The 11,229-nt window shown below is 36.9% G+C and overlaps 1 protein-coding gene across 6 annotated transcripts; it reads left to right on the top strand.

Moving 5' to 3' along the window:
* Window positions 1-562: 562 nt before the first annotated feature.
* Window positions 563-10,762, top strand: LOC114744878 (protein LNK2). 6 transcript variants are annotated; one of them, XR_003740153.1, is made up of 10 exons: window positions 566-785; window positions 4,494-4,838; window positions 5,028-5,157; window positions 5,752-6,058; window positions 6,166-6,255; window positions 7,401-8,093; window positions 8,194-8,351; window positions 9,730-10,127; window positions 10,603-10,638; window positions 10,717-10,762. XR_003740153.1 is itself a non-coding variant. In XM_028933020.1 (8 exons), the coding sequence occupies exons 1-8, from the start codon at window positions 764-766 to the stop codon at window positions 10,097-10,099; spliced, it is 2,112 nt and encodes a 703-aa protein (XP_028788853.1). In that variant the 5' UTR covers window positions 563-763; the 3' UTR covers window positions 10,100-10,507. The 6 variants fall into 6 exon arrangements, 5 of the variants coding, with proteins under 5 accessions (XP_028788853.1, XP_028788854.1, XP_028788852.1 ...); XM_028933020.1 differs by lacking the exons at window positions 10,603-10,638; window positions 10,717-10,762 and having other exon boundaries at window positions 563-785; window positions 5,031-5,157; window positions 9,730-10,507; XM_028933021.1 differs by lacking the exons at window positions 10,603-10,638; window positions 10,717-10,762 and having other exon boundaries at window positions 563-816; window positions 4,496-4,838; window positions 5,031-5,157; window positions 9,730-10,507.
* Window positions 10,763-11,229: the final 467 nt, after the last annotated feature.

The following is an 11,229-nucleotide window of genomic DNA, read 5'->3' as shown; positions in this document are numbered from 1 at the left end:
ATTATGTATATAACTTTAAATTTCAAAATAAATTAAGAATTAAGAATAAAAAGGAAAAGCTGGCTTTTATTTTTAAGTCCTAATTTTATAACAACACTTCCATATTGTTCTTACGTGAAAATAAAAGAAAGTCAAATGTCAATTCCATAAAGGCACGTTTGGATAATTTTGTTCCACAATAATTACAACATGGATTTATTTATGGTAGAAGATATAACGTGTGGCTTTTAGGAGGCTCACGGAAGCCACTTGGGAAAGAGACCTCTAAAACAACATCATCCACCAAACCCGGTCCATAACTGGGCCCACCCGTAACCGACAAAGGATCCGAGACCCGAAATCCTAACCAATCACAGCTTAATATTAGATAGACCTCTCTCAGCCACGAATTTAGATACGCGTCCTTCCTACGTGTCAACCACGTGGCTCACAAAATCACTCAACGACCCACGCAACGTCACGTGCGATGGACCCCACACCGCCCATCTCCTCTCTCTCTCTCTCTCGCCCGTCCTCTGCAAGCTCCGTTCCAGATTTCAAGTTTTTACCATGTGAACTTTTGAAGACGAAGGAGAAGGAGAAGTAGAAGGATGAACTGAAAGAGCTCTGCTTCTTTTTCTCTCTCGTTGCATGCGTTTCTTTTTTTTCTTTCTGCGATGTTTCTCAAAGCTGCTGTTTTCTAGGCCCGATTTGATGGTGTGGGGCTACTTTTCTCTGTGATTTTTCTGCGGAATTAAAAAATGTTGCGGTGAATATATAAGAGATGTTTGATTGGAACGACGAAGATAAGAGATGTTTGATTGGAACGACGAAGAGGTGAGTCAATTTTTCTTTTGGTGATTCTTTTTAGCTGTGTTCTTAGTTGATAGTTTGTTATCCATAAGGTGGTTTGGTTACACAGGATAGTAATCATGGGAAATTGACGTGAATTCATTACTTGGTTTGCCGTGTTTCCCCTTATTGTCTTCTTTCTATGTTCCTGTTGGTAAAATGGTTATAGATGTGGCATTCTTCTGTATGGTTTAAGAGCCTCTTGAACGTTATCTTGAATATTACATATTTTTTGAATTGGTGTAAATATGTCATGCACATTATGGGAGCTGTGGCAAACGTCTGTTCTGTCGCTGGTGTATCTTTAAGGCCTAACTCCGAACAATGAGGGAAGAAGAGATGAACTTCGATCTCTTTTCATTATGTTCAGATGTCTGTTTGCTGAATTATTTAGGCGTATTGAATAATGACAGAATATTTAAAACAAAGAGAAGAAGGGTTTTCATACATGAAAAATCCTGATGGTTGTATGGTTATACCAAATTAGGATACTATTAGAAAGAGTTTGTTAGTTGCAGGATAATATGTATTAATAAGTTGCTGCTACTTTTCAGTTCACATCAGTCTTGGACCTGTTTTAGAATATGGCAATGCGAGTTATTGGTGAGGATAAAGGAGATTTTTCTTAAAAGGAAAAAAAATTACTCAGCTACTCAGCTGCAATCACTTAATAGACCAGGGATGATTGTGGTCAGAGTGTGTCATTTTAGCGACCAATATTCCAGTATTAACTTACAGAGGGGGACTAGGAACTGGGTTTTAACTAGTTTCTGAGAGAACGTATGAGATTTACCTTGACCTCAACATGGAGATGGTATAGCGTTGAGGACGTGGCTAGTGGTAAACAAGTATTGTTACAACCTACAAGCAGAAGCCTGAGATTTGGAGTATTATGGACCAATATTACAATTTTTAGGGCCTAATCCCTGGAAGGGATTAGAAAAATCTCGACTGCATGGGGCTTTGTGGATACCTTCTGGGAAGGTGAATTTTCTCGAATTCACTTTCTTCTGCGGTTGCTTATTATATGAAGGAGGCATGGGTGAAGAGTGGAGTAAGACACTGCACCAGAGCTATCCGGATGATTTGGTTTCTTCCTGTAATGACGCTTTTATTATTGGTTCTTATTAACCAATATGTAGAGAAGTGGAGTGAAAAAAATGGATATAGAAAGCCACCGAAACACCCATTTTATTTTATTTTTCACTTGGATAATGATTCTGTTGTTGTTCCCTTCAAGTTCCTTCAGTTTTTCCTTCTTTTCTCAACTTGAAAATCCGGATTGATGGATTCACATGGGTCTCTTGGTCTTCTGTCTATTATGGTCAATTTAAAAATAAAAGGCCTTGATATTGGACATAACCTCGGGTGAAGTTGTTGTAGTTGTACTGGGTAGCTTTTTAGTGCTTGTTACTACAACTTATCACTATATTCATGGATAATTTTTCCCCCTTGTGCCTTGGGAGCGTCACCTTTTTAATTATACATTGATTTGGAGCTTCCCTTATTCCTTAAGCGTGGAAATCAGGGTTTATTATTCATGAGGACGAATTGTGTCATAGACCTTTCAATTCTGAAGTTTCAGATGATTAGTGATGGCCATTGAATAGTATGACTTTAATCTCTAATACACCTTTTCACACAAAAGTCCTGTTATATATTTGATAACATAGTCCTATTGTATGTTTCGCTGGAACTTTATCTTAAGAATATACGAGAACGGGTACAAAGAAGCAGCTTTGAAGAGAGAAATTTGAAAATAGTTGAAAAGAATGAGAGATGCTGCAGGCACGGTAGATTTTAAATTTAATAAAAAGGGTGCTATGATTGGAAAATTCTAGTGTTTGGATAAGCATTCATTTGTAAACCATTCTATATTTTAGTGTTATATTAAAAAGGTTTGTATTTGGTCCGTTGCCTCCTTGATTCAAACTCAGATCTTGTGCAGTCTTGGTCAACCATCTATGATGCATTTAAGTCTTTTTAACTTCATATTTAGTTCTGTCTCTTTGTTGTTCTAGAGAGTTCACTGTTTAAAATTTAATTTCTCTCTCTCTGTTTTTTTTTTTGGCTGCCATGGATTTTAAGGAAGCTATATTGCCTTTATTCCTATTTATTTGTCAACCCTTTGTATGGGGGAAAAAAAGAGAAAGAAATAAATTATCCAGTGAAACAGATAAGTATTTCTCTCATATTTTTAACTTGGTATTGGAGTGCCGCTGGCCTGATTTTTTTCAGTACGGCTACCAGTCCATTGTGACTGAAGGAAAGAAGAGCTGCCACTGAAAAGGAAACCCAATCCTCTCAGGCCTTCCCTGTCAACACTCATAGAACACCACTCACATACTAAACAGATAAGGTCATACATAGTTATCTATTATAGAACCAACCTATGATGATGTTTGATTGAGGGAAGGAAAGGGAAATTACTTCAGTTGGGGAGGCTGATAAGCCAATTCCTAGTGATGCCAAAAGTAAAATTGAAAACCTGAATGTTAACTACGAGCAAAGAGGTAGGTGAGAATTATATGCTTTTCAGGGCTGCCCATGAAATTTGATATGCAACTGAGATGCAGCTCATGAAGCCTGTTCTCCTTGTAATAGTGTAGTTGAGACACTTGAGATAGAATGCTCAATTCACGAGCTTATATAGGGGATACCTACGTCAATAAAAATGTTGTGAAAAAAAGGAGAGAATTTATAAATTCCTGATGGATCCCAGCCGACTGTTGCCACCAAAACACGCAGTGCGAAACATAAGTGAGTGTGTTGCAAGGGGAAGAAAAGTGGGAGCTACTATTCAAGAAGAAGACTTAAAGCTTAAGAACGTAACAGTTAGGAAAGTCGGGGGGCAAAGGGAAGGTGTAATGAGGAAGAGCCAGGAGGGAACATTTAAAAAGAGTAGTTGACATCTAGAAAGGAAAACAAAGGAAGGGAAAAAGGAATGCTGCTAGAAAGCAAAATTAATTACTTCCTAATGTAAAATGGCATCAACCTTGAGTTCCACTTGACCAATTGATAAGAGTTGTGCTAACTATCCAACGTCACCTGCACATGAAATTGTAGCAATGTAATACCATATACTGCAATGATAAAATATTTGGGAATTAAAATTCAACAATTATGTAATAAAGTTCCTGAAATACTCCTAGACAAAGGCTAAGCACAACAAACCCAATATGGGTTAAGGCGCAAATTTGTTGGGAAAGTTTTCACTTAAAAGCACTGGGGGCTCAAATTTTTTTTTTTTTTTGGGGTGCAAATTTGCTTGAAAGTTTAAAATTGTAGTAATATTAATGTTGATTGCTAAAATAATGGCATTGACAGTTAACATTTTTAACAGTAAGGGATAATATTGCAACAATTTTAAATTCTAGGACAAATGTGCACCTTAACCTATCCCAATATTGTTGATTTAAAGTGCTAAAAACCCAAGATTAGGTATGTAAAACCGTGAGAATAATGGAAAATATGAATATCCTTGTAAAGAGAGTGTAATTGAGGCATCTGAGATCCAATGCTTAAATAACAAGCTTAAATAGGTAAATGAATTTGCAATGTGTAAAAATGCTAAATACTATTGGACTTCAAAGCCTTTTCTCTTTCTTGTTGACTATTTTCCTTCTCCGTATTTATTATATGCTTTATAATGACTTGTTTACAGCTAGCCAACATAATATGGGGTGATGCTACTGAGAGTGATGATCATATTGTGCCTTTCCCAGAGGGAAGTGACGATCTTTGCAACAAGAAAGAATGGAATCAGGAAGCTGCTGGCGTTACACTTGCTGAACAGAAGAAACCAGAGGCAAATATTGATTTTCATGGCAAAAAGATAGGAAACAGTTCAAACAATGATAACAGTAAAGGACCATCTGATGCAGGATATGGCAAAAGCTCCTGGCCTGACTCATCGTTATCTAGTGCAGCCAAGACTGATCAGGGTACCCTGGGAACTGAAGTATCTAAAAGTTTAAGTGAAATAAGCAAGCACAGCTCATCAAAAGGTAGTAAATTTCTTAATTACTGGAATTATGGTTAACCACTAAATAGCATGGGCTTCTGTGCATGTATACAGTGCATGTACCGTAGACATTTGTCTTGCACTGAGTGTTCTTATCTTTCTATAAAAACTAAAAATCACATGCATTATGAAATTTTTGTTGGCTATTGCTAATTGCATGCATACTTGACAGAAGAGGCTGCTCGACCAGATAAGGATGTTGAATATTTACAGAATGAACACCAGGGAAAAGAACAAGGAGACTTTATTGACTATGGTTGGGCTAATATAGGAAGTTTTGATGACCTTGATCGCATTTTCAGGTAAAATAGGAAATCTATGTCATGAGATATTTGATATACACTGTTTTGATGTCTTTACACTGGAAATTCCGTAAAGATCTATATGATTATTCTCACACATCATTCTAGTTTACAAAAATGTTTCTAGAAGTTGACTAAGAAAAGCAAAGGCCCAAATTTATCTCTCTCACTATATTTTGAGATATGAAAGGAGTAATGCTACTTAAACAACTATTGCAATCGCAAGAACATTCATTGTTCCAACTGAGTTTTAAAGGGACAAGTTTAGCTATGGTCACAAGGCACAATTGTGGATGCTTCAATTGAAACACTATTTGAATTTATTGAGGAGGCCTTCAATGACAAAGTACTTTTGCAAACAATCTGACTCATCAAAACATGAATGAGACTTCATTTGCTGGTTCTTTTTATTTAATTTACTTTTGGAATGCTTTTTTTTTTTTTTTTTGGGTGGTTCTGTTATGCTTCCTTCGATTTCACCAGATAGTCCTTGTAATTGGACTGAACCCAAGTTTCTTATTAACAGTATATATCTTTGGGGTTTCATAAAGGCATTAGTCGGACTCATTATTTTCACAAGTGACGGTTTTGCAGCAATGATGACCCTATTTTTAGCCACGTAAATATTGATAATGGTGATGAGCTGTGGTCTTCAAAAGATGAGAGTAACGGCCCTGCACCTATATCAGTGGACACAAAACCACCAGGTGGTTTAAGTAACAGATTTGAACCTTCAGAAATTAAAGTAGAGTCTGTTCAGTGTGATGATGATCAATCATATGCTCTCTGTTATGACAAAATCACTGGTCCTGTATCCCAAGATACACAAAATGCACCTGACATTGCTGTTGATGTGGGATATGCTGGGATTAGAAGCAAGCTTACTGTAAAGGAGCGGCTGGTATGTCCAGTAAACTGGTAGCATGCACAATAAATGTACCACCCACTTTTTAAGTCTAACTTGTTCGGTGGAGTAAAGAAATTTCTCATTCCACTTTCTTCCCACAGGGAAATCATGAGACGGGAGGAACAATCACTTCTGTGGCCTCTGGTTTAGCTTCTGAAAATGGTGGAACAGCAAATGAACTTACTAATAAGGTATTTCATGATTATTCTAGAACCTTATGACAATACCGTGAGATAACTGTCGCCTTTTTTTTTTTGGGGTTACAGAATATGACAAACTCAACTAACATCTTTTTAGGTATTCTTCCTAGAAAACATAGTGAGTTTTTTTTTTTTTTTTTTTAAAAAAAGGAGGTTAACTTGTTCAATTTGTAAACTCAAATCATATATATGCAAGAGTTTATAGTTTGCACCTCACCTTATAGGCAGTAAAAACTCATCTGAGTTGCTCTTCATAAAATGAATAATTCCAATAGCTCTCATACAAAAATGATGGAGCCCAAGCCAAATGATGGAGATCCAACACTGAATTTATATTCAATATCGAAATACTCTTCTTCTCAGTGAAAGAAAGAGAATTACAGTTTAAATAAGCTCACACATAGACCAAGTAAATTATTGAAATCACAGAAAATTCAGAGTGTACACACAAAGCTCGGTAGCAAAAAAACACACTGAAAACAGAAAAGATAAGGATGAAGAAAGATCCTTGTCTCTACCCCAACCTGGTGTTCTGAGAGACCAAGTACTCTCCCTCACAAAACCACAATCTACCTGCCTCCCAGAAAACCCCCAAACCCGCTTAATAAATCTCTCCAATCCCACCAACACACTCTCGACCAGCTCCCCCTACTTGGGGCCCCAGTGGCACTTGCCCAATTCCCTTTCTCTTCCCTCTAGCCAGCCCTTTTTACTCTCTTTTGCCTTTATTGTCTTGTCATAGCTCTTTAACAATCTAGGCCTAAAAGCTAAGGGTCCACCAGATGAGAAATTTCGCCCTGAAGATGGGTGCAAAAAGAAAGAATCACAAGTGTTGATATTGTCTAAGGGATCTCGACAGATCCTTATTGGATTGAAATCTCATTTTCTTTTCACTTATTTCGTTAATTTTTTCTCTTGTCTAATTCCTGTATTAAATTGTACCTTTTATTTTCCACACATGTTCCTTTAGAACTTTACCTCTGTTTACCCAGTCTGTTTGTGTACGCATGGTTTTTGGTATGAATGGCATGAATACCTTACGTGTTATTGATATGGTCAAAAAATTCATATACATCTTGTTCCCAGTCAGAGTGACTAAGTTCTATCTTTCTATCATTTTATATATGTGAACGCAGGCTTTTGAGCAGAAGAATCTGTTGAAAGCCCAGAAAAAATCACAGGGGGAACAAGAGGAAAAAGTATTGCAGAACTATGGAAGTTGGTCCCCTTCAACAAGTTCATTGAGACGATTTGAAAGTCAACTAGCACCTTCTGCCACACAATCTTCTCCCTCTCCAATTTTAGGGCAACAGAAGCAGCTTCAAGGAGCTGAAACATTATACCAGAACATCATGAGTCCATACGTGGCATCTCCTGTCAATGAAAATCTTACTAATACATATATGCCGTTACTTTCACAGGCCCAGTCAGAAGATCTTAGGCATCAAGCTCTACTTTCTGGCTATGAAGTGTCTTCTGATATAGTGAATCCTGCTGACTCAGTCAAGCCTCTGGCCATGACTCCTCAGGAAAAAATTGAAAAGTTAAGGAGGCGGCAGCAATTGCAGGCAATGCTTGCTATTCAGAAACAACAACAACAATTAGGCCATCAAGTTCTTAGCAACAATGAATCCATCGCTCAGAAATGTCCTTTAGAAATGCAAAGTCATTCCTTTGATGGGACTGATGCTCGAATTGAAGATCTAATCAGTCTTCCTGCACCTGACCATCCTCCGGAACAAGATGATTCCAATACAATGTCTGTGCCGGATGATGATTATTTTGATGAAGATGCAATAATATACAGGCTTCAGGATATCATATCAAAGGTATGGTTGAGATGTTAGTGGTGTATGTTTTGTAATACATTAATCTCCTTGTTTACTAATTTGGACATGGCTACAATCCTGAGGCAAACTTTATGTACAGTTAGACATCAAAATAAGGCTTTGCATCAGAGATAGCTTGTTCCGGTTGGCACAAAGTGCAATGCAAAGGCATCATGCTAGTGATACAAGTAGTACGAACAAAAGCAGCAAAGAAGAACTAGAAGTTGTTGCAAGAGAGGAAAGCAATTTCTCGGACAGGTTTGTAAGCTACCAAGATTCAAAATTAATGACTGTTATAACTAGCTGATTTTTTATTGAGCTAGAAAACTGTAAATCTTACAACTCAAGCATATGCTATGATGAGTACATATAATTCCTCCTTGAATAATTGACAGCATCAGAAACTGATAAAGGTGGAAAACAATACTATTATGTGTTTGTCTTCAAGCAGTACTTTATGATATTATCCAGTTCTTGTGTCCTCAGTTCCTATATGCAGTGATAGAGTCTGGACCTTGGGCAAGGGCTCTAGGCCAGTTAACCATAGCAAGAATCATTTTAAAAGGAGGGGTTCTTCCTTTCTAATGGCACAGAGACACATTTTTAGCATTTCAGAAGAAGCAAGATCAGACTTTGCTGTAGGAAACCGATTCTGACAACATTCGTGACGGTTAAATAGATAAATAAATGAAGAGAGAGGTGCCAAGTGAAAAAACAATCAAGGACTGGAATCCTTATCTTCCTCAAACTCATTTGAATTGTAGACAAAATTATTCAAAAATAAATGAATAAATAAATAAATAAATAAGTAGATAAACAGGGAGAACAGATGAAGAGAGAGGTACCAAGTGAAAAACAATCAAGGATTGGAATCCTTATTTTCCTGAAACTCATTTGAATTGTAGACACAATTGTTCAGAAATTCTGTCTAATGGGAATATCTGAAATAGAAAAGAACAATTTGTTCTTCATCGCTTTAAATTCTAATAGCTACAAGCCAATTGCTCTGTATCTATTATTTCTTGATCTTGGTGTTGATTTACCTGTGGGTTATTAGATAATTATTTGCATAGAAAGTCCAGTGGACTTGCATGCTTTTGTTTGATTGGTTAGGAGCACTTTTCTGGATGATTAATTGCTAGTTCGATTTCAACAGGTTAAACCTGTCCTATAAATTGCTTATTGACGATAACCAAAGTCTTGGTGGCTCTTTTGTTCTGTTATTGCCACAGAAAACGACAAATACAGATATAGGGAAGGAAAGGTTAAAGCCATCAATCCAAATCCCTATAAAATAGCCTACGATTTGAAGTTAAATTAAGCCTTTCTTATTGACATGTTCGGAGAGAAAACATGACGAAAGTGCTGAAATTACTGCAGATAAATATGATAAAATGGATTTACAGAACTGAACTGTGCAACGTGTGATAACTTGTGTTCTTCAACACTAACCCTGCTTGTCTCTCCGTATTAAATAAACACCCTTTCATAACCTAAATATGGCCATAATTTCCTAGTCAACCATTGTAGTCTAACGTATGTCTCCACTAAATAACATGTTTAATGGGCACCATCGTAATGATATATCTGAATTACTGATTTTTCTTTCCTTTGATGAATCATTTTGGGATCACAGAAGTACCACGATATCCAATGCTGAAACAGAAACGAATCCTATCGATCGAACTGTGGCTCATTTGCTCTTTCATAGGCCTCTTGAATTGAGAGGAAATCATCGTGACAAATTGAAGTCACCTCTTTCTGCCAACATGCAATGTGAAAACAAGTCAACTAACCTGGAAAACTTGCCTTTGGAGTGTTTGCTAGATGAGGATTTGAAAAGTAATCAACCATTTTCTCTCCACGGGTTTAAAAATTCTAGCTCAATGTTTGAGGCCCCGCCTATGGAACAGCTTAAGAAAAGTCCTTGCGTTGACACATCTGAAAATGCATCCACCAATAAGGCCGCTGATGTTGGGGTTCAGGAGCTTGAAGCTTCTCAATGATGAAAGAGGTTCTCAATAAGTACTGAGGGTAATACCTTCCTATATGACTTCTCTACTTGTTGATATGCTTCTCAAACGCAATTATGTATGAATTTACTGGTAATGCAAATGTTTTCTTTTATTGGCAGCTATATTGTTCTTAATCTAGCGCAAGTGTTGAGGACTATCATCGTAAAAGAATCCCAAGTACCAGTGTCATGCATGTACAATTTAAGTCTCAATAATATCTATGTTGCCTCTGTTTTAAAACCATGACTAGTGTGTATCATCCAAACGTCTGTTGCTATGCTGTCATAACTTTACATGAATGTGTCCAGTGGTAAAACCACTCGAATGTCAGATTGGTCAAGTCTTGGCCTGACTGATGTAGACCAAGTTTTAAGACTGATGTAAGATTTTATTTACGCGAGTTGGATAGCATTTTCCAGTGATCATCATATTAGAGTAGCCCCAAAATCAGCTTGTGATTTTGATTAGGATATCAATTACATCTTTGGCTGCAGGCAAAAAGTCATCTTTAAGAGGGATACAAGAAGCCCCATTGGTTAGTACTCCCCCCCCCCTCCTGAGGTCGACTGATCTTTTGATTTTGCAACTAGAGTTATACTTGATTATCAGCTCCATTCTCAGCCATTAATCTTCAATGCAAGGTCCTAACTCGGTTATTGGTGCATTGTTTGATCGATGTGAGTGTGTAGGCTAAAAGGGAGGCTCCTATGTTATGAGCATGTAACTAGAATATGATTAAGCTATCTTCGTAGTCATTTTAGTCCAAAATAATAACACTGATTGTGATAGTATAATGCAAGATTTATGGTTTGTCATGCTTTTGATTGGGGTAAACACCTATAATTTCAAGTTGAATAATGATACTTGCAGTGGATTAACCAGAGTTGAGTGCTTGATGGACATATCTACTGATAAATTTTTTAATATTTGATCTAACGCCAAAGTACACGAGCTAGGCTTCAATTTTGCTGTCCTGTTGAAGACTTTATTTCGAGGAGTGTTTGGAATAATCAGAAAGCACTTGTAAAAAGTGTTTTCACGTAAATCAAGACAATTTTTTTTTTTCATATTTGTTTTATATACTGTAAATTATTTTTAAAATCCTAATTTGGTTTTCACTC

This window comes from Neltuma alba, unplaced genomic scaffold (genome assembly GCF_004799145.2).
Source record: "Neltuma alba isolate B1F8T4 unplaced genomic scaffold, ASM479914v2 tig00004468_pilon, whole genome shotgun sequence".
NCBI lineage: Eukaryota > Viridiplantae > Streptophyta > Magnoliopsida > Fabales > Fabaceae > Neltuma > Neltuma alba.
The sequence above is the reverse complement of the archived record's forward strand: the minus strand, read 5'-3'. Positions and strand labels throughout refer to the sequence as shown.

Bases quoted from the DNA above. Each gene is read 5' to 3' on its own strand.
- LOC114744878 (XM_028933017.1), top strand. From the start codon at position 764: ATGTTTGATTGGAACGACGAAG. The intron at 6,059-6,165 runs GTATGTCCAGTA...TTCTTCCCACAG, and splicing joins TTACTGTAAAGGAGCGGCTG to GGAAATCATGAGACGGGAGG. The intron at 8,094-8,193 runs GTATGGTTGAGA...CTTTATGTACAG, and splicing joins TTCAGGATATCATATCAAAG to TTAGACATCAAAATAAGGCT.